A 22,282-nucleotide genomic window follows, 5' to 3' on the forward strand; every position below is an offset into this window, starting at 1 on the left:
TAATCGTGATAGCGAATAATATTTACTATACATTAAATATTCTAAATATCTTGATCTATTTATTAATATTTTATGCAACCAGTTTCTTTCATATTTAATGAACTTTCTACCTAATGCACTGTAAAGAGAGGCTTTACTCGAGTCAGTTTTTTTTAATCACTTGTGTGCGCCTTAGAGGTGCATATATACAGAAAGGGAAAGTAAAAGACGCCACCAATAAGTACAGAAATTGCTCAACTTCAAGAGGTACACATAACAGTATAGTGTGGAGTTCTTGTGTACTATTCATTGTTGGTGGAAGTTTTCTTCTTTTTCTCCTTTATTCTTTTCTCCACGTCAAAAGATTAGACCAAAAAGTTTACAGAAATAAAAATAAGCTTTTCATTGTTGCATTGTTATGTTCTCAATGATTTTGCATTGCAAATATTGTTTCTTAAAAATATTAATACAGTATGTTAAACTTGAAGTTAAAGAGATTTTTTAAAGAATTGTGCTATATCTTTTAAATTATGCTTTATGCTTTATTTTCTAAAATTATGCTTTTAAAATTAGTTTCTTCTGGACCCTTAGACAGCCACAACCATGTTCAAGGTACCAACCATATGTGTAAATAGCTATTATGCTTTTTATGCTTTGTATGCTTTTGGGTTGCTATAATAATAAGTAAAACTTTCAAATGCATACAGAAACATAGATAATAAGTCAGCATTGAGAACTGAATTGATGTATCGATGACTAGGTGGAATCGTCCTTCAGTTTAAGAGAAATTAGCGGAAAAAGTTACGAAGAGAATTATGTGAAATAGATCATTATATGAATAGCTGGTGCTAGTTTCAAGTAGTGCTACATACTATGGTATTTATAGTCAATAATACCGGTATTTGGAATTCGTGACGCTTATAGTTGCAAGATGGTAACACTAGGGTAAAGTGTAAAATTGAATTACATCAGTACAATTGAATTTATCTAAGGGTTAAAAAGTCTATGGCACAGGTCGGATGTAACTGAGTAATAAACTTACAGAAAAAAAAACCATCGGGACGATAGGGTGCTCGAATCGAACATCGGCCTTCTGAATGTTAATCCGATTTTCTAACACCTGAGCTCCGTTGGAATACGTAGTGTACTCCCGCCAATACTACTGCGTGTGGATTCTATAGAATCAATCTAGGGCGCCGATTTCTCTGTAACTTTGGGGATCCATTCAGATGCAGAAGGTATATATGAGGGTTTTAAGACAAACTGAATTCAAATTGTGCAAAATATTGTATATTTATAAATAGAATGCGGGGTCCACATGAACTTTGAGGGGGCTGCCCCCGGCCCCCCAGGATCTGTGACCTTGACAGATCACCGTGACAGATCACGATAAGCAATGAAGAAATGGTTGGAATATAAACATACCAGTTGTATTAATAACACACTGCCAGCTCTACTGCCAGAGTTCTGAGCTCAGGTACACGCATAATCGGGGATTCCCCTAAACACACCCATGATGGGAATTTCCCGGTGGAAACGAATGATCTGCAAGCCCTCACGCAAACAAAAAAAGTACATGATTAAGCAAGTGTACAAATAGTTGTAGGAGGAAGGAATGTTTCGTCGCTGATTTACTCGACCTTTTCTCTCCTATCCACTGTTAGGTTTGAGTTGCGTTTCTTTAGCACTAGATGGTGAAGAGCATTGCCTCATTTACAGGTTGTTTTCGCGTAGCATTTTTCGTTATATTTCTTAATGTAAGACGACCAATGTCACTATTCCAAGTAAACATTTTCATTTTCCGTTTTCCGGAAAATTTCCGTTTCCGTTTTTCCGGAAAATTTTCCGTTTCCGTTTTTCCGGAAAATTTTCCGTCTTCCGATTTTCCGGAAAATTTTCCGCCTTCCGTTTTTCCGGAAAATTTTCCGTTTTCCGATTTTCCGGAAAATTTTTCGTTTTCCGTTTTCCGGAAAAATATTTTCCGTTTTCCGTTTTTCCGGAAAATGTGGCCATCCCTAATATATATATATAAAGAGAGAGAGAGAGAGAGAAAGAGAGAGAGACAGGAATTCTCCACTAAAACCAATGATTCCTCTTATTATTATGGTGAATATTTGTGTTTGCTCGTAAATTACGTCAGTCATTCACATCAATATGTTAAGAGATAGATACAGTGAAACCTCCCTTAACGGACATCTCTCAATAACGGACACTTCTATAATACGGACAGATTTTTTTGTCCCGGCAAAAATATATGTTCTCTTACGGAACAAAACCCTCCCTTTTACGGACACTCTCAGATACGGATGCGGACAGTTCTTTTCCGCCCAAACGTTTGAATAACCTCTTCATAACGGACAGGAATTGTTCTCGGTTCTGCGATATATTACAGTATACAGAAAAGTCTTTACCCATAAGTGTATCTCTCATGAGTCCAGACCTGGTGAACCATCAAACAGAACAGCTGAACTTGAATTTTTTTCCGCAATAAACTGCTTTCTGGCGGAAATTCTAGAAAATTTTCAATAAGGAATAACACTCATGCAGAGTTCGTCGTAAGGCCAGGAAATCTATGCGAAAGATCTTCCCTTCCCTAACAAATTTAATCCTTTTCGTCTGGACCTTGCATCTTTACCGACAATTTCATAGATAACAAAACAAACATTGTTTATTTTACAATAACATTTTCAACGAGCAATGCTACCTCTCTCACATTTTTTTGGAAAAGAAACATTTTTCTTTTACTCATGATACTGGAACAAGTCTGGGTTAGTTTTCCAGGCTTCCTTTTTCATTTTCTCTAAAAGGATATTCTTTGTGATTGGGCCTGGGTCAATAAATATGCACCCCCAATAGTTTGCCTTTTCATCCATTCTGTCAACGAAGATGCGGCGCCAGTACACAAACACACACACACACATGTTTCTTCTGCAATCGTACTGAGGATTTTTAGAGGACACTTGCTAATGAGTTTTATTACCGTTGTAGAGGAAAAAGCATGCCTTTTTCGTTAAACATTGCCCAGCAATAATAGGCTATGATTTAATAGAAATTAATTTCTCCTTCATCCCTCCCAGTAATTCAAATTGTACTAAATAAGACTAGTTTCATATTGAATTTTACGTATTTACGCCCATACATAATATATTTACTGTATATTACTGCATTCAATTACCCTTATGAGAAATTAAATTTATGTAACCTCTCTATAACGGACACCTCTCAGTAACGGACAAAACTTCATGTCCTGTCGGTAACCGCTATTGAGAGGTTTCACTGTATTTGTTTCTCGTGTCAACTTTTTACTAAGAATGTTTTACATTAACGGGAAATGTGACACCATGTTAAGAATCGTATTATGAAAAATTTGAACTAAAGTAATATATCTGCTATGTTTATGAAGTTAATTCTTCAATTCTTGATTTTTGTAGGATAATCCTGTTTCAAAACAGGAATAGAACAGTGATAATTGTGAAAAGATAAATAAATTTAAAATTATTATATGTTTTCAAAAGAAAAAAAATTTGAATGAAATAGCCTCAATTCGTGGAGGAATTATATAATAATATCATAATGATAGGTATTGAGCTATTGCAATTGGTATTAAAATTATATTCCATATTATCTTATACCTGTTAGTAAATACTTACCAAATCTGTAAATCATGAAATAAGGTGTTACTATTTTTGATTTCTTCATGTTTGGACATAACTTTGAAAGCCCCACTTGGTGTAAATGGAACGGAACGCCATCTGCTCTCCTTGTCGATCACCTGTTGTGATGTAGCTCAATTACCATCTTATTACAAACACATCTTTCTAAGAAAATATTATTTTTGTCCTCTCCCCGTAAACCTACGAAAATGGAGTTACGTCCCTCTGGTTCTCGTGCGACGTTTTAATACTGATACTACGTGTATAATCGGGAAATGCATTTTTCTGGTAAATTTCATAGGAAAATAATTATAAATACGAAAATTTGAATGAGTAAAACAAAATTTTGCTAAATGAACAAGAAAGTTTTATTTTCGCTTTATTGTTCTTATTTACTGCTCTTTTGATATGAAATTTTCCACATAACTATCTTTGCCCATTATACACATACTAACATTATAAGAAATACCGGGTGAATACGTTATCAAATTATATTCCTACAATAACATATTTATAGACATGCGACAATAATTTAGACATGAGTGTAAGTTGAAAATTTGATCGTGATTGGTCGGTTGGTTCAAGAGTTGTGAAGTCACAAACATTGTCATTTTCATTTTAATAGTTTCAATTGTTCAGGTACAACTTATTTCACATTTCCATTTAATATATAAGCAAACGAACTAATCTTTCAGAATTATTTAAAGATGTTATAAAGTATATCAAACTGAGTTATATAATATTGTTGAAGGAGCAGAAAAGTCATCCTATCACAGTTGCTTCAAAAATATAATTGACAAAAACAATGAGAACTATATCAATAACGTATGCTAGTTTATTAAGTAATACATTTAAAATAAATTGTAAGGAATTAATGTCTAGAATATATTGTAAGAATATAAAACGGAAGCGAAATGCGTCTTCATTTCTAAGTCGTTTTATTTTAAGCAATTTATAGGGAATAACTATTTGTGATTCTTTTCTTAACATTTTACTAATAACTTTGTGTCTTTTTGTTTATTCTTAGAACGTATAATAATCGATGGGACTTATTCTTACTACTACCACTTTAATGGAACATTATCTTTCAAATTTCGACTAAAAATGCCTAAACGTGGATTCATTATGGTTGCGCTGTTAGAAGGTGGTAAGTCATGGGATATTACTGAGCTGTTCACTGGTAACACATGGGGTGCTAAGTTCTATCTGTTGAGACTGACTTACAATGACTATATAGTTGACTCGTACGACTCTGATAAAATAAATTCAAGCGCATATTTAACAAAATGTACCCACGACTGGAATATCGACCACTATACAATTTATTATTGGAGAACTCACCTGACATATAAATACTGTGGTTCTGCAATTACTTTGAAGGATGTAAGTATTGAGTTTTATTTAAAAAAATACTTTTGATTATAAATTAAAACATATACTCCAAAACGCTTTTAAAGTGTCAAATTAACTTGTTGTCAGAAAGTAAGTGTTTCTTAGTAATGCCATAAAACAACTAATATCAAATTATAAAGTAATGATGTAATAATAATAATAATAATAATAATAATAATAATAATAATTATTATTATTATTATTATTATTATTATTATTATTATTATTATTATTATTATTATTATTATTATTATTATTATTATTATTATTCTAACATTATTGGTAGGTCAGCTGCTGGAACTGAAAAGCTTCCATAGTAAACGATCTTCAGCTAGCATATTCGTATCCATATACAATTTTCTTGTTTTGATAGCGTACGATAATTTATTGTAGCCTCTTTTGCCTCTCTCTTTTCAACAATCATACCATCTACAACACTCCTCATGGTACAATGTATTGTTAGTCAATGTTCCAACTAGTTTCTTTTTCTTCTTTATATAATAACTAAAATTGTCCTTGTCTCGTAAAACTCAAAAATTTCATTTCATTTCACTTGAGTGTAAAATAATTAGTCATTCATTTTTTTTAAATATAAATCTTTGCTTTAATTAAATAGTGAAATTTTTAGTCATTTCTAAACATTTTTGATTTCTTTATATGTTCTTTCCATATACGGATAACTCACTTACGAAACTACGATCTACGGTTTTGTTCTGGAGTTAAAACATATTTCATTAAATGGTTGCGAATTTCCCAAGTTATTTGTCAATGCCGTGTCAAAAAGGATATTCACGTTAACCTTCAGCTCGATGAGATACCAATATTTTGGCAAAATCAATAGTAATCGAGTTAAACTATTTTTTTATTCGATTTCCTTCGCTCAGCGCGAAAAAATCTAGCAGTTTATTGGTAATTGATCTTGACTCAGTAGTTTGGCGCCATACGCATAGTGCCCTTCTCAGTACAGTTTCAAGGACAAAGGTCGTGCATATTCACGCTGTCCGAAATTTATGGAAATGTGATAGGCTGCTGCAAAACCAGGCAAATTCATATCAAAATAAATAAGATTAAACACTTAGTAGCAATATAGGACTGCAATTTCGCGAATAATAACAATCTTTACGTAGGAACAAAGAAAATTTAAAATTCTCAACAATTGACAGGAACCGCCATGATAGTTGTAGATATAGGAATGAGAATTGCATCGAAGCCGTGTCTTTTTTAACGAGTGTTCAGTGAAATTAATTTTGGAGATTTTTTTGCCTCGAGTAATTCTCCCTCCCATTGACCTATTTTTTCCGTTTGTTACGCAGCTGGCTCAATTAGTTTAGTGAATTGTGTGTAGGGGTAGGCTAATGGCGGCATTTAACATGTTTAATTGTGCGGGCATGCTTTTCAATGTGCATGTGTAAATCTTGTTTGTGAGCTCCTGCTCAATATCAATGGGTTAGTAAAGTTATTTATTTTTGAGGGTCACTTTTCCTCAGAAAGGGCCCAGATATTTCAGCATAAATCTCCTTCAAATGATGTGAAATTAAAGTACAAAAGTTTGATCAACAACAGCCCAAAGCAGTGAAAATGATTACTTACATTTTCAATAGTTAGTTAATTCAGAATATGTAAGCTCCCCTTAATTCTAATATATGTATTTAGTAGTGAGTGCAAATGTGTGTGGTTGGGTTGACTTATTTATTAGTGATGATATATTTATTTCTTTATTGTACAAAAACTTTTCGTCTCTGGATAGAAAGAACCGAAAATCCGAGGGCCCGTTTATCTTCTCTGCCCATATCTGGTAAATTCTATAGTAATTTTGGGCACCTTTCTGAAGTTTCCGCGGTCTAAAATTTTCAGGAAACACTATTTGGGACCTAAGAAAGAAGTTGTGATCAATTTTGAACCGAAAATCCGAGGGCCCGTTTATCTTCCCTCCTACCAAATGACGTATTACTTCACGTCCAATATATTTAGTGCATTGCATATTAAGTGCATACTCGTGCGTCTATTTTGTATCACAATTCTCGGCGTTTAATCTAAACTTAGCTTAGTTTATTTCTTTATGTGAAAGGATAGTTTTCTTCTAACGAACCTTGATCGACGGTAACGACGGATGTTCGCATTTCGTATTTCATATGTTGTTTATTGGGAAACCATACTTAATATCGATTTCAAAATGATGATATTTAATTAGGTAACAAGTCTCATTAAAATTGTTCAGTTGAGCTCCGTGAATGGTTATTAAATAGATTATATCAGTTAACAATGTTATAACTTAGTAGCGTTAAAAGTAATATTACATTTAATAAACGTAATATTACGTATCTACGTAATATTTTAAACTTTCCTATGCAAATGTGTAGTAAACAATGGATTCAATAATTACGACATAGCAATATTTGAATTATGTATATCTAGGAATATCACTTCATATCGATCAGAGCTATGGAGTATTGAATCTTAATAATAATTGAGTAATATATATATATGAGTGTGTGTGTGTGTGTGTGGATATATGCATGCAAAAGGACTGGTTAAATTTTGACAAGCGGCTTCGAAGATTTATTAACGATTGAAAGTGTTTAGAGCGGGATGCACTCATAAATCAAAAACCTGATATTTCGAAGCAATTTTATAAAATGTAATAGTTATCACAAATGAAATTATTAGGTTTACGAATAGATGAAGTAATGGTTTACTAAAAACAAATACCGATTTTACCAAGTATATGTGTGTTTGGAGGAGTTATATATTTGTATGTTTACACGAATTGACATTTTCAGGATGAGGTGCAGTAAAAGGGAGTACAATATGACATATTTTACTCTGATAATGATGAAGTAGATTCAGAATATTATACTTCGTTGGTTAGTTATAGAATATAAGTATTCTGGATAATAATACATAGAAAACGGATGATTTATGAAACCCAAGTTCTTAGTCGTTACCTCTTGCTTTAATTTTTATTTAAATGTGCCTTCGAGTTATTTCTATTTATACGTAATTGGATTGAGTTTGCGTAGGGGCTGTATCTATATCTAAGTATCTACATACATACATATATATATATATAATAATTAATTAATTTATTCGGTACTCATATATTCGTATATATATATAATTAATTTATTCGGTACTCATCTCGTACCAAGGCGCCAGCCTCACTTTTTCTTCTTATTTCTCTTTTTAATTATAGAAGCAGCTCAAAGTGATGGCGCTCAGGGGTCACATCTATGTGGTTGGCCGTGACTAGCAAAATTTCGGCCTGCAATCAGTATTTTTTTATTTAATTTCTTTCATTTTCGGCTACTCCATTTGATAATATTTTCCCCTTTTTCTCTTGGTTCGAACTATTCTCTTCGTCTTAAACTAAGTTTTTTCTTCGTTCGCTGCCGTTGTGGCGTAGGACAACATTTTTGTTGTGGAATTGTCAAATTTAAGGCACCTTAACCACCATTTCAGCATCGACTGGCCATATTTTTTTCGGATTAAGCCGCATAGAGTGAATGGTGAGAATTTCATAAAGATTTCTTTTTTCGTTAGTTTCTTATTTAGGGCACAGACTTGCATCTGTTTGGCCCTTGGGGCCTTGTTTGAGACACAAATGTTTCGGCCTTTGGAGATACAATCTTTGCTTTAAAATTGACCCTTGTAACTTTTTGATATGATCGAATACCATTTTCGGTGCCATCTTTCTTCAGTTTATCTTGTTTTACTACGCCTATCGTTTGTCTCTTTCACTCTCTTTTTGAACTCTTAGTTCTAAGAAATACTTTTTTTGTTACTACCTTCCCCTCCCATTTTTGATGTCTTAAATTTAGCTACCATGTAAATTTAAATATTCAGTGACGAAGTATTCATTTCTTTTATTATTAGTTTTAATGGTTATCCATGTAGATGTTTATTCACAAAGCTATCGATATAATTATTAATTTATGATATTTATTTTCTACACTTACGATATATTCTTAATCAAGAGCCAATTTATTTCGATCGTGAGGAGAAAGCTTTAAAATCACTTTCCACAGTGATCATGAAGTGTGAATTCTCGTGGTTGAGACACATTTATATTGTACCTAGGGGACATTTGTTTCATAGCCAGTGGTTCTTACTCTCTCGATCGGCAGCATTGGCTATCGTATAATTCGGAATGATGGTTTTCGTGCTCCTTTTCTTTTTTGGCCAATAATTCTGATAAATACAAGATTACAGTTTCTCTTGTAAGTTTCAGTATTTCGTTACCTTAGTCCCACTAATAAAATCATTTACACATTTAATTCAACAATTTATCCAACAGGTGATTACTTTAATGTTGTCAATTATGGGCCTACAATATTCAATAGTAATAGATATTATTATATGATATTTTGAAGATATTGATTTCGAAAACTTAAATGTATTATTTTAATTTTGTTCTTCTCTTCTTAAAGTTTTGAGTAATATTTTTTTTAAATTATTTTCTGTACGTCCGTTGACGTACTACCAACGTTATTTAGTAAATAGAAATAGTTTAGAGTACGCACTCTATTGATCTAACGCGGTTGTTTCTGGTCGGAAGTCATGATGATGTTAATGATGTTAAAATTGTGTAAACTGGGCACGCGTTACCACGGCAATCGAATATAAGGGAAGTTTCCAAAGAGAACGCACTTAGTCTTTGAACATGTAAAGAAGAAAAGGGAAATCACCCAGAGTGTTAATTTTTAATACAATTTTTTATTCAGTCCCTAAGGTCAAAATTGGAGGCAAATATAAATGCAGTGACGCAATAGTTACAACAATAGATACATTGTTATAAAACAATGCCTTTGCGCACTCTTGAAGGACTATGCCTTTAAGAGTACGCAGTATGTCCTCCAAGAGTACGCATCTGTTATATGACAATAATACTATTACAAGACAGCAAATGAAAACGACATTACACAATTCAAAGAAAATTATGACAGATACTCGAAAAGAGGTACACAGTTTTATTAGTTTTGCAAAAATTTATATAAATGGATACAAAAATATAACATCAAAAATATACAAATTCTTGATAATGAGGGAAACCAAGTGAACGCTACAATCAACCTAGGCACAGAAAGTGAAATTTTCAAATAAAAGTGAAAACTGCCGAATTATACCAAACTAGGTGAACTTATTAAAAACTAAACAGAAATTTATATGCGGAAAGAAAACAAATCGAAACATTATAACAAAATTTTCATCTAAAACCTGTTTTTTTGTGATCATTAACAGCTATCACACTTAAAAACACCGAGACCCTCATAATTTGAACAGGCCTCGTGCCACCACTTCTTAGAGGCATGACATTGCTCCCAATCCTCGGTGATGGGTTCCATGTACTGCTCATCACATCCAGGGCAGAAGTATTTCTCCTTGGATGAAGATCTTGGTTCGTCTGCAGAAACATACATCTTCTTCCTTCAGTCTTGGCATCAACTTGATCCTTAGGCTTGTTCAAGTTGCTTCTCTAGATGCTATAAGATTATTTTTGAATGGTGACGATGTCATAATCTCAGACTTCTTCCCTGCCCTTTTTCTCTTCTGTACACCTAAGTGTTTAGGTAGGCGCAGACATGCTGACGGATGAACTGCTGCTGGTTTATCTGGAACATCTGATGTTCTTGCACCATTCTCTTCGCTGTCAGCAGAACACAGTTGTTCATTGGTCATCGATTGGACATCCGAAGGTTGGAAGTCTACATCGCTGAAGACGTCAGGATTAAAGGGGTGGATTCCTGTAGCCTGTCACGAACTCCTAGCTTTCTCAAGTGTTGCAATCCTTTCGTATGCAATGCGGAAGATGCCGGAAATGTCCGTTTGTGTTATTCCTCGCCCCGGGTGATTGATCATCCATTTGTCACACTCAGTTGCATAGGCAGTCTTCAGAGGTCCAAAGAATCCCTTGTCAAGGGGCTGTAGCATGTGGCTTGAATGTGGAGGAAGAGAAAGTAAGATAATGTAATTATCCCTACAATACAGCACTGCTTCCAACGTCCCGCAATCTTCTCATATTTCTAACAGATCCAATACTCAATTGGTTCCCAAACTGGAGAGGCTATCCCTGAGACGCATGAAAGAAAATCAAGACAACACAGATTACTGAAATAACATGAATAGCAAAATTACTTTTAGACTCTAAAAGCATTAGATCTTTTTTCTTTTCAACCACGATTAGTTAATATTTGTATCGAACAAACTTCCAACTAAACGTTGAAATTTTGTTTTACTGATTCTAATATGTACATAGCACGTCCAGAAAGTAAGTTGTGTTTCAATTTGTCTCCGCTGCAGCGCTGCGATCGCAGTTCCGCACATGCGCAGTAGACGCTCTGTATCAAGGAGAAGAAACGTGCGCCATTTGAAGATCCCTGTCAGTCACGTACACTTTGTTGTGCTTGTTCACAATGTCGGTGTTGATGAAAAATCCCGCCGCTTGTGATTCGTTTTCTGAATGCGAGGAAAGTGAAACCAAGTTAAATTTATCGGCAAATTTGCGATGTTTACGGGAAAAATGCGATGAGTGATTCAATGGTGAGAAGATGGGTCCGACAATTCAATGAAGGACGTAGTGACGTGCACGATGAAGAACGAAGTGGGCGTCCATCTTTGGTTACAGAAGAACTGGTTCACGCGATTGATGACAAGCTCCAGGAAAACCGCAGGGTTACTTTAATCTATTCTTACATCTCACGTCTTTCCTTGGCGGTCAACACTTCAACAATAACGAAGAGCTGAAAGAAACTGTTTCCAACTGGTTGAAGACACAGGCGGCAAACTTCTATGAAGAAGATATACAAAACCTTGTGCCACGCTATGACAAATGCCTGCAAAATTTCGGCAGTTATGTGGAAAAGTATTTAAGAGTTGTAGAATTTTGTGCAATAAATATTTTTTCTGTATCTGTCCACAATTTAATTTTATTACCAAACGGAACTTGCTTTCTGGACGTGCCTCACTAGTAATTGCGTGACTTGACCGCGTTTTGGACTTTGACCCCGACATTTATGATGTCTTAGGTCAAAGGTCAATGACCTTGGCCCGGGGTCAATGATCTAGGTTACTTAGGACCACCCCCTCTAGATTTTGGCAGGGGAACCATGGCCCACCCTCTAAATTTTGGCAGGGGTACATAGGATCACCCCCTTAAGTTTTGGAAATTGCCAAATCTAAAAGTTTGGTATGGTAGCCTAGGACCATAGTATCTACCTCTATCAGTATTGGGGGTCTATGTCGTTCCCTTCCATGGATAAAAAATGCCAAAAATTCAAATTTCGGGTTTTTTGGCCCAATTTATTCCCTTTGATGAGGTATTATTACCCTTTATAGTTATATGGGCGTATACAGGAGTCCATTACCTTTCATAAGACATTGGTAGATTAATGCACCCCTTGAAAAATTTGGGAGGGCTACCTTGGCCCACCCCTTAAAATTTGGAAATTGACCAATTTAAACATTGGGTATTATAGTACAGGATTCTAAAATGTATTATGATAAATTTGGGTTGTCCACCTCATTCCCTTCTAGGGGTACAAAATTGCCAAAAATATAAACGTAAGCAATACGTTATACCACGTGTTTAGTTTTCGGCCTAATTTATCTGGTTGAATGAGGTCCTATTACCTTATATAGTTATATGGTCATGTATAGGGGTCTATTACCTATCATAAGACATAGGTACATTTGTGCACCCCTTTAAATTTTTGGGAGGGGTACCTTGGCCCACCCCTTTAATTTTGAAAATTGTCCAATTTAAACATTTGGTATTATAGTATAGGACCCTAATATAGATCAGTATAAATTTGCGTGGTTCACCTTGTTCCCTTTTAGGGGTACAAAATTGCCAAATTTTAGTACAACCACGTGTTTGTTTTTTTGGTCCAATTTATCCCCCTTTGACGAGGTTCTATTACCTTATATGGTTATATGGTCATGTATAGGTGTCCATTTCCTTTCGTAAGACATGGGTATATTGATGCACCCATTAACATTTTTGGGAAGGGCACTTTGGCCCACCCCTTAAATTGTAGAAATTGCCAAATTTAAACATTTGGTATCATAGTATTGGAACCTAATATATATCACTATAAATTTGGGTGGACCCTTTCGTTCCCTTTTAGGGGTACAAAAAATTGCCAAAATATAAACGTAAGCAATACGTTGTACTACGTGTTTGGTTTTTGGTCCATTTTATCCCCTTTGATGAGATCCTATTACCTTATATGATTACAAGGGGTCCATTTGCTATCATAAGACATGGGTATATTGTTGCACCCTTCTTAAAATTTGGCAAGGGGTACACTGAAATTGTCCAATTTAAGCATAGTACAGGACCTCAATATTTTTCGGTGTTTCTATTGCCAATTTTTTTAGTACAACCACGTGTTCGGTTATTGACTCAATTTATCCTATTTGATAAGGTATGGACGGGTATCCCCTTTCAATTTGGTAGGACCCTTCGGGTGTAGTACGGTCACGTGATCGATGATTTGGTTTTGATGCACGACGAGGTCCCTGGTCAATATTCTCTCTTTCAAACTAAAAAATCAAACGAAAGTTTTCAAAACAAAAATTGAAACGAAAACATTTAAACAAAAATCTTGAAATTAAAAAAAATTCAACATAACAAAATTTGAAACAAAAAATTTTCAAACAAAAAATTTTCAAACAAAAAAATTCAAACAAAAAATTTCAAACAAAAATTTTGAAACGAAAAATTTCAACCAAAAAAATTTTAAACAAAAATTTCAAACAAAAAATAATTGTAACAAAAATTTTGAAACAAAAAATTTTCAAACAAAATTTTTGAAACAAAAATTTCAAAACAAATTTCAAAAGAAAAATTTTTCAAATAGAATTTAAATCAGTGATCCGCTTTTACGGTTAACCGTTAAACTTTATCCGGTTTCTAACTATTCGAATAACCAATAAACGGTTTTCAACTATTCGATTAACAAATAAACGGTTTTCAACTATTCGATAAAGTGATGAACGGTTTTTTCCTTTTCACACCAGTGAGTGCACGAATTTACAAACTAAAACAAAAAAAATTTGTACTCGCTTTAAATACGCATCATTTTTGAAACAAGGTGTTAGTGTTCATCATGGATACACAGTGGAAACATCCATTTACCTGTATCCTCGCAGGGCCTAGTGGGTGTGGGAAAACGTATTTTGTGAAGCGATTACTGTCACATTTTCTAACCATGATCAATGCAAAATTTCGTAAAATATACTGGTATTATGCAGAATTGCAAGACGTGTATGCAACAATGCCGGTTCCAGTAGAATTTTACGAAGGACTTCCACGAATGAAAGATTTTCAGGCTCAAGATGGACCACATTTGATTATTATTGATGACCATATGCGAGAAGTGAATAGTGATATTTTTGATATGTTCACAAAAGAATCACATCATCGAAATATTAGTGTGATTTTTATAACACAAAATGTATTTCATCAAAATAAAGCAAATAGAAATATGAGTTTAAATTGTTCGTATTTGGTTTTGTTTAAAAATCCACGTGACAAGTCACAAATCAAGCATATGAGTTATCAAATCATGCCTGAGCATCCACTGTTTCTACAAGAAAGTTATGCAGACGCAACAAGAAATCCACATGGTTATTTACTGATGGATCTTAAACAAGATATACCCGATGAAATGCGATTTCGTACAAATATTTTTCCCGACGATTTGCATCATTATGTTTACGTACCAACAAAACATGTTTAAATTATTGTGCAAGTGAAAAGAATGACTTAGTCTGTCACGATGTCTCCTACAGTGAAACACGCTGATCTGCTACGTGCTCTGCACAAAGCTAAACCAAGATTGCGTAAAGCTATTATTGCCAATGCAGACGCTTCTAGGGATGGCCATTTCCGGAAAAAGAGTTTTCCGGTTTCCGAAAATCACATTTTCCGTTTTCCGTTTTTCCGGAAAATTTTCCGTCTTCCGATTTTCCGGAAAATTTTCCGTTTTCCGATTTTCCGGAAAATTTTCCGTTTCCGTTTTTCTGGAAAATTTTCCGTCTTCCGTTTTCCGGAAAATTTTCCGTTTCCGTTTTTCCGGAAAATTTTCCGTCTTCCGATTTTCCGGAAAATTTTCCGTTTCCGTTTTTCCGGAAAATTTTCCGTTTTCCGATTTTCCGGAAAATTTTCCGTTTCCGTTTTTCCGCAAAATTTTCCGTTTCCGTTTTTCCGGAAAATTTTCCGTTTTCCGATTTTCCGGAAAATTTTCCGTTTCCGTTTTTCCGAAAAATTTTCCGTTTCAGTTTTACCGGAAAATTTTCCGTTTCCGATTTTCCGGAAAATTTTCCGTTCCCGTTTTTCCGGAAAATTTTTCGTCTTTCCTTTCTAATTTTCCAGTTTCCGGAAGAATTATATTCCGTTTTCCGTTTTCCCTGAAAATGTGGCTATCCCTAGTCTGTAGGAAGTTTAACCTTTTAAAGAGTTCTGGTATATTTATATACCATGGCGTACTATCGTCTTTGACCGCTTATTTAGGTTCTATAACAGGTATTTATGCGTCTTTGACCGCTTATTTAGGTTCTATAACAGGTATTTAAGCCGGGATTTTTTTTATGTTGCAAGTCAAGGATGGACCAAAGAACACCGCAGATGCGTTTTGGAACCGGATGGTCAACTTGGCGGCGCCAAGTGGTGCGAAGGGACGTGACTTTTTTCTTAAGGCAAATTTCAAAACTTTTTCACGCCTTTAGTTTTCAAGATATCAGATTGAAACTTGCATAAGGATTGTGTGTAGATCTACCTTTGGGTATTTATCAATTTTTTTAGATCCCAACGTAAAACCGGGGACGGACCCGAGGGGTGCAAGTGTTACGAAGGGGTGATTTTTTCAGAAAAAATCCGTTTTTTTCGATTTTCCGGTTAAGGTTTATGATACAGACACGTGGTATTGTTGGTAAGTATGCTCTATCGTGAGAAAAACGAGGTATGAACCATGATCCTACGATAAATAGTAAGGAAGCAGTAGCTGTTTGAGTGAAAGTCTAAAATTTTGGACATCCTTAAAGGGTTAAACTTCTTGCAATCTGACGTCTTTGTTACATTTCTATCTGATAATTCATTGTTAAGAGCTCTTCTTTGTTCTATCAATCTCTCAAGCATTTCATGTATGCTGTTCCACCGAGTTTTAACTTGCTGTATAAGGAAATGTACTTCCAATCCTAATAACCTTTACTGTTTTTCCAGTTCTGACGTTGCCAACGTACTATGTTTAAAGTGGGAAACAATCCGACTAGCAACACTTAACATTTTCTCGATTTTCTCTATTGCAAGTCCCTTATTTATAGAGAGTTGTAGGGTCTGAGGAAAACAACATATGCTTCCACACGGAAGTTCTCGTATCGCACTTGTGATATTACTAGCATTGTCATAGACAATTGCATGTATTTTATCTAAAATGTTCCACTACTCTGCAACATGTGCTAAGTGCTGAGTTAGGTTTACCCTTGTGTGCCTCACTTCTATTTCAATTATTTGAAGGACTGAACTTATTGAACTTAGATGGAAGCATATAGTGATTGTAATATAACTTTCCGTAGCCTGCGAAGCCCAGCTATCTGTTGTCTAATCAATCGATTCCGCAGCCACACTTCTCCTTAGAAAACAAGGCCTCAATACGGCGAGTCACAGTTTGCCTGGATGGTGAATGGTAACTTGGTTCTACTTCATTCATAAATTCAAGAAACCGAATTGCTTCAACGAAAGGCAAAGGAAGAAGATCCTTTGGTACCATATTACTTATTTTACTATGAAGCACCTCTGCTCTTGCGGAAGAACAAGGCTTAGGGTCTCTGAGATAACACAGAATTCTTTCCTGTTTCTTACGTAGTTCCCTTATTTGTAAAACATTTTTTCTGGGATCTTTCTGTTACTTTAGATGCATTTGAGCGTGCGCCAGGTGAAGCGATAATCTGAGATATAGAGGTAGCAGCACCTAGATTATCATCTACGTTTATATAATAATAATAATAATAATAATAATAATAATAATAATAATAATAATAATAATAATATAATAAAACACTTTAATTGCATTAGGAGTTCACAATTTAGTAACAAAACATGAATGTAGAATAATAAGTAGAGCAATCTACATTATGCTTTATTTTTTTCCAAATTATGCTTTATTATGCTTTATTATTAATTTCAATCATTGTTTTACATTAATCGTGATAGCGAATAATATTTACTATACATTAAATATTCTAAATATCTTGATCTATTTATTAATATTTTATGCAACCAGTTTCTTTCATATTTAATGAACTTTCTACCTAATGCACTGTAAAGAGAGGCTTTACTCGAGTCAGTTTTTTTTAATCACTTGTGTGCGCCTTAGAGGTGCATATATACAGAAAGGGAAAGTAAAAGACGCCACCAATAAGTACAGAAAGTGCTCAACTTCAAGAGGTACACATAACAGTATAGTGTGGAGTTCTTGTGTACTATTCATTGTTGGTGGAAGTTTTCTTCTTTTTGTCCTTTATTCTTTTCTCCACGTCAAAAGATTAGACCAAAAAGTTTACAGAAATAAAAATAAGCTTTTCATTGTTGCATTGTTATGTTCTCAATGATTTTGCATTGTAAATATTGTTTCTTAAAAATATTAATACAGTATGTTAAACTTGAAGTTAAAGAGATTTTTTAAAGAATTGTGCTATATCTTTTAAATTATGCTTTATGCTTTATTTTCTAAAATTATGCTTTTAAAATTAGTTTCTTCTGGACCCTTAGACAGCCACAACCATGTTCCAGGTACCAACCATATGTGCAAATAGCTATTATGCTTTTTGTGCTTTGTATGCTTTTGGGTTGCTCTAATAATAAGTAAAACTTTCAAATGCATACAGAAACATAGATAATAAGTCAGCATTGAGAACTGAATTGATGTATCGATGACTAGGTGGAATCGTCCTTCAGTTTAAGAGAAATTAGCGGAAAAAGTTACGAAGAGAATTATGTGGAATAGATCATTATATGAATAGCTGGTGCTAGTTTCAAGTAGTGCTACATACTATGGTATTTATAGTCAATAATACCGGTATTTGGAATTCGTGACGCTTATAGTTGCAAGATGGTAACACTAGGGTAAAGTATAAAATTGAATTACATCAGTACAATTGAATTTATCTTAGGGTTAAAAAGTCTATGGCACAGGTCGGATGTAACTGAGTAATAAACTTACAGAAAAAAGAACATCGGGACGATAGGGTGCTCGAATCGAACATCGGCCTTCTGAATGTTAATCCGATGTTCTAACGCCTGAGCTCCGTTGGAATACGTAGTGTACTCCCGCCAATACTACTGCGTGTGGATTCTATAGAATCAATCTAGGGCGCCGATTTCTCTGTAACTTTGGGGATCCATTCAGATGCAGAAGGTATATATGAGGGTTTTAAGACAAACTGAATTCAAATTGTGCAAAATATTGTATATTTATAAATAGAATGCGAGGTCCACATGAACTTTGAGGGGGCTGCCCCCGGCCCCCCAGGATCTGTGACCTTGACAGATCACCGTGATCACTATAAGCAATGAAGAAATGGTTGGAATATAAACATACCAGTTGTATTAATAACACACTGCCAGCTCTACTGCCAGAGTTCTGCGCTCAGGTACACGCATAATCGGGGATTCCCCGAAACACACGCATGATGGGAATTTCCCGGTGCAAACGAATGATCTGCAAGCCCTCACGCAAACAAAAAGAGTACATGATTAAGCAAGTGTACAAATAGATGTAGGAGGAAGGAATGTTTCGTCGCTGATTTACTCGACCTTTTCTCTCCTATCCACTGTTAAGTTTGAGTTGCGTTTCTTTAGCACTAGATGGTGAAGAGCATTGCCTCATTTACAGGTTGTTGTCCGTTTTTCCGGAAAATTTTCGGTCTTCCGTTTTCCGGAAAATTTTCCGTTTCCGTTTCTCCGGAAAATTTTCCGCCTTCCGATTTTCCGGAAAATTTTCCGTTTCCGATTTTCCGGAAAATTTTCCGTTTCCGTTTTTCCGGAAAATTTTTCGTTTCCGATTTTCCGGAAAATTTTCCGTTTTCCGTTTTCAATTTTCCGGTTTCCGGAAAAAATATTTTCCGTTTTCCGTTTTTCCGGAAAATGTGGCCATCCCTAGACGCTTCATTAATTCATAGTATTTGTGAATGTTGTTATAATGTCTTAAAAGGCAATGTTCCATTGACAAGTGCGCAGAAGTAAGATTAAAGCGTTACAAGAACACGCTCCGCTATCTCAAAGACAATACAAAATCATTGGATAAAAAGAAGAAACATTTAGCCGTACAACAAAGAGAATTCTTACCTGCATTACTTGCACCTATTGTAGGAAGTGTGTTATCCAATATTTTGTTTAAACAATAAACATCATGGAACACAGCAAGAAGATGGTTATAGTGCCACCAGAAATGCTTCAACGAATGCATGCATCATTATCCCGTTTGAGTGAAAATCGTGAATCTAATCTCGATCGTGAAATGCAATCTATATTTAATACATCGTATCCAAGTGATAAAGAAAAATGGAATCAGTACAATAGAATATTACAGAAATATCTTTATGTGATACGTAAACAAGAAGAACCAATACCATTTACAATTACATCAATGAAACCTGATGGTGACGTCCCGAATGTTGACGATAGCACGAAACAAGAAATTTTAGCTGCAATACCACAAATGTACCGTAAGAAAGCCGAACTACTATTCCGTCGTTTAAAACAAGATGACGCAATTACGTGGGATCATAAAGGAACAGTGTACATCAACGATAATAAACTACATGGATCCAATATTGTAGATTTAATGTGCGATGTTACTCGACCGAGGAAACATTCTAATCTCAAGGCTGCGAATTGTTTTGCAACTAACTTGCATCGTCAAACACACCTCAAGAATTGATTGGTAATCCACGAAGATTAAACTATATTGCCAAGCATAATAGTACAACAGCATCTGAAGGATCTGCACCACCAAAACCGGCACCTGAATTATTTTCTTCCGGAGAAGAAGAAGAAGAAGAAGAAGAAGATGATGATGATGTTTCAGAAGTCCGACCAAATAGAAAACGTATCATTCCACAATGGTCTATTCTCTTTTGTACCAACTGGAAAAGCAAAGAAGAGCCACTTCAACTATCTTATAATTTTATATCATTATGTACTGTTTAAACAAACGCAAAAATGACAATTTTAACTAGCTCAGAATTTATGTAACAAAAGAACAAATTTGAATGTTCTATTTTTGTAAGGATCATTTTAACAAGTTCATAATGTCTGTAACGAAAGAATAATTTCGATGTTCTACTTTTTATACCAACGAGAAAAAAATGAACTAGCTGAATATAGGAAAGAATAAATTTAAGTGACCTATTCAATTTTTCACCAACGAGAAATGCCATTTTAACTGGCTCAGAATTTGAGTGGTTTATTTAGTTTTGTACCAATCTAAAAAAAGGCGAAGAAGGACTATTTTATATAATTTTACTACTCAAATAAACAATGGAGTATTTATTTTGTACCACCGAGAAAAAACAAAGAAATTGTACCATTTTGGAGTATTCAAATAAACAAAGGAATAAATTTGAGCGAATATTATTTGTGTCAATCTAAAAAGGATTATTTTAACTAACTCAAAATTTTATATCATTTTGAAATACTCAATTAACGAAGTAATGCATTTGAGTGAGCTATTTAATTTGTAACAACCAGAGAAAAACCGATGCAGGATCATCTTAACTAGCTGAGTATTTTATACCATTTTGCATTATTTTAACAAACAAAAGAATAAATTTATATTAACTAGAAAAAATTAAAAAATACCATTTTAAACTAGTCTAATAAACGAAGGCCTAAATATGAGTGAGCTATTTAGTTTTGTACCAACCAAGAAAAAAAGTAGAAGGTTCATTTTAACTAACTGAGAATTTCCGTACCTTTTTGTACTATTTAAACAAACGATGGGATAAATTTGAGTGGCCTGTTTTTTGTACTAACCAGAAAAATCAAAGAAAGTTCAATTTAGCGAACTCAGAATTTATGTACCTTTGTACTAGCCCAATGAACGAAAGAACAAATTTGGGTGTTCTACTTTTTAATACCAAACAAAGAAGAACCATTTTAACTAGCTGAGTATTTTATACCATTTTGTACTACTCAAATAAACGAAAGAATAAATTTGTAATGACCAGAAAAGGATCATTTTATACCTTTTTGTGCTATTGAAATAATCGAAGGAATAAATTTGAGTGATCTATTCAATTTTTTTACCAATCAAAAAAAAGTAAAGAAAAAACTGAGGATAATTTGAGTAGTCTAAATTTTTGTACTCATTCGAAGAAAAGCAAACAACCATTTTAAGTAGCTCAGCTTTTTATACCTTTTTGTCATTTAAGGAAAGGAATATTGAGAACCATTTATAAGAGGTTTAGATTTTTATGCCTTTTTATAATATTTGTACTAAAACAGAAAAAAGCTACACAAATAAACAAAGGAATAAATTTGTAATAACCACAAAAAGCGAAGGAAGACCATTTTAACTGGCTCAGTTTGATATACCCTTTGAGCTACTCAAAGAAACACGAAGCAACACAGGAGTGGCCTATTGAATTTTGTACCAACGAGAAATCTTATTTCCAGGCCATGTTTTACTATTTAAACAAACGAAGGGATAAATTTGAGAAAGCGAACATGGGCCATTTTAACTAACTCAGAATTTTATAACATTTTGTAATACTCAAATTTGGATGGATTATTTAGTATTGTACCAAGCAGAAAAAGAAAGAATTAACACTTTGTACTAATCAAGCAAACAAAGGTATAAATTTGTACTGACCAGAAAAGCGAAAGGAAATACCATTTTTGTGCTAACCAGAAAGCGAAGAATGACAATTTTAAATAGCTCAGCATGTTATACATTTTCGTACTACTCAAACAAACGAAGCTACACATTTGAGTGGTCTACCCAATTTTGTACCAACGAGAAATGCCTTTTTAACTAGCTCAGAATTTCTTGACCATGTTGTACTATTTAAAGAAGCGAAAGATGGAAACTAATTTTGAGATATGTAGTACCTGATGACCTATTGCTAAATGTGGAAACAGCACCTCAGTATGTGGATCCATTTTCGAGTTATTAGGTTTTAAGTATTTTGACATTCGACCTTGATGGTCATTATTTCTTGAACTAGTAGTAGTTCATGATCAATTGCTAAATGTGGAA

General features: G+C 34.2%; 1 protein-coding gene across 1 annotated transcript in view; it reads left to right on the forward strand.

Moving 5' to 3' along the window:
• Positions 1-4,680: 4,680 nt before the first annotated feature.
• Positions 4,681-22,282, forward strand: part of LOC145669857 (uncharacterized) — an 80,165-nt gene continuing 62,563 nt past the window's right edge. Inside the window, exon 1 of the mRNA XM_081738203.1 lies at positions 4,681-5,015. Within this exon, the coding sequence (XP_081594329.1) occupies positions 4,737-5,015 (279 nt within the window). The 5' untranslated portion in view covers positions 4,681-4,736. The remainder of the gene's footprint in view (positions 5,016-22,282) is intronic.

Source organism: Thermobia domestica, chromosome 14, assembly GCF_964235325.1.
Source record: "Thermobia domestica chromosome 14, izTheDome1.hap1.1, whole genome shotgun sequence".
Taxonomy (NCBI): domain Eukaryota; kingdom Metazoa; phylum Arthropoda; class Insecta; order Zygentoma; family Lepismatidae; genus Thermobia; species Thermobia domestica.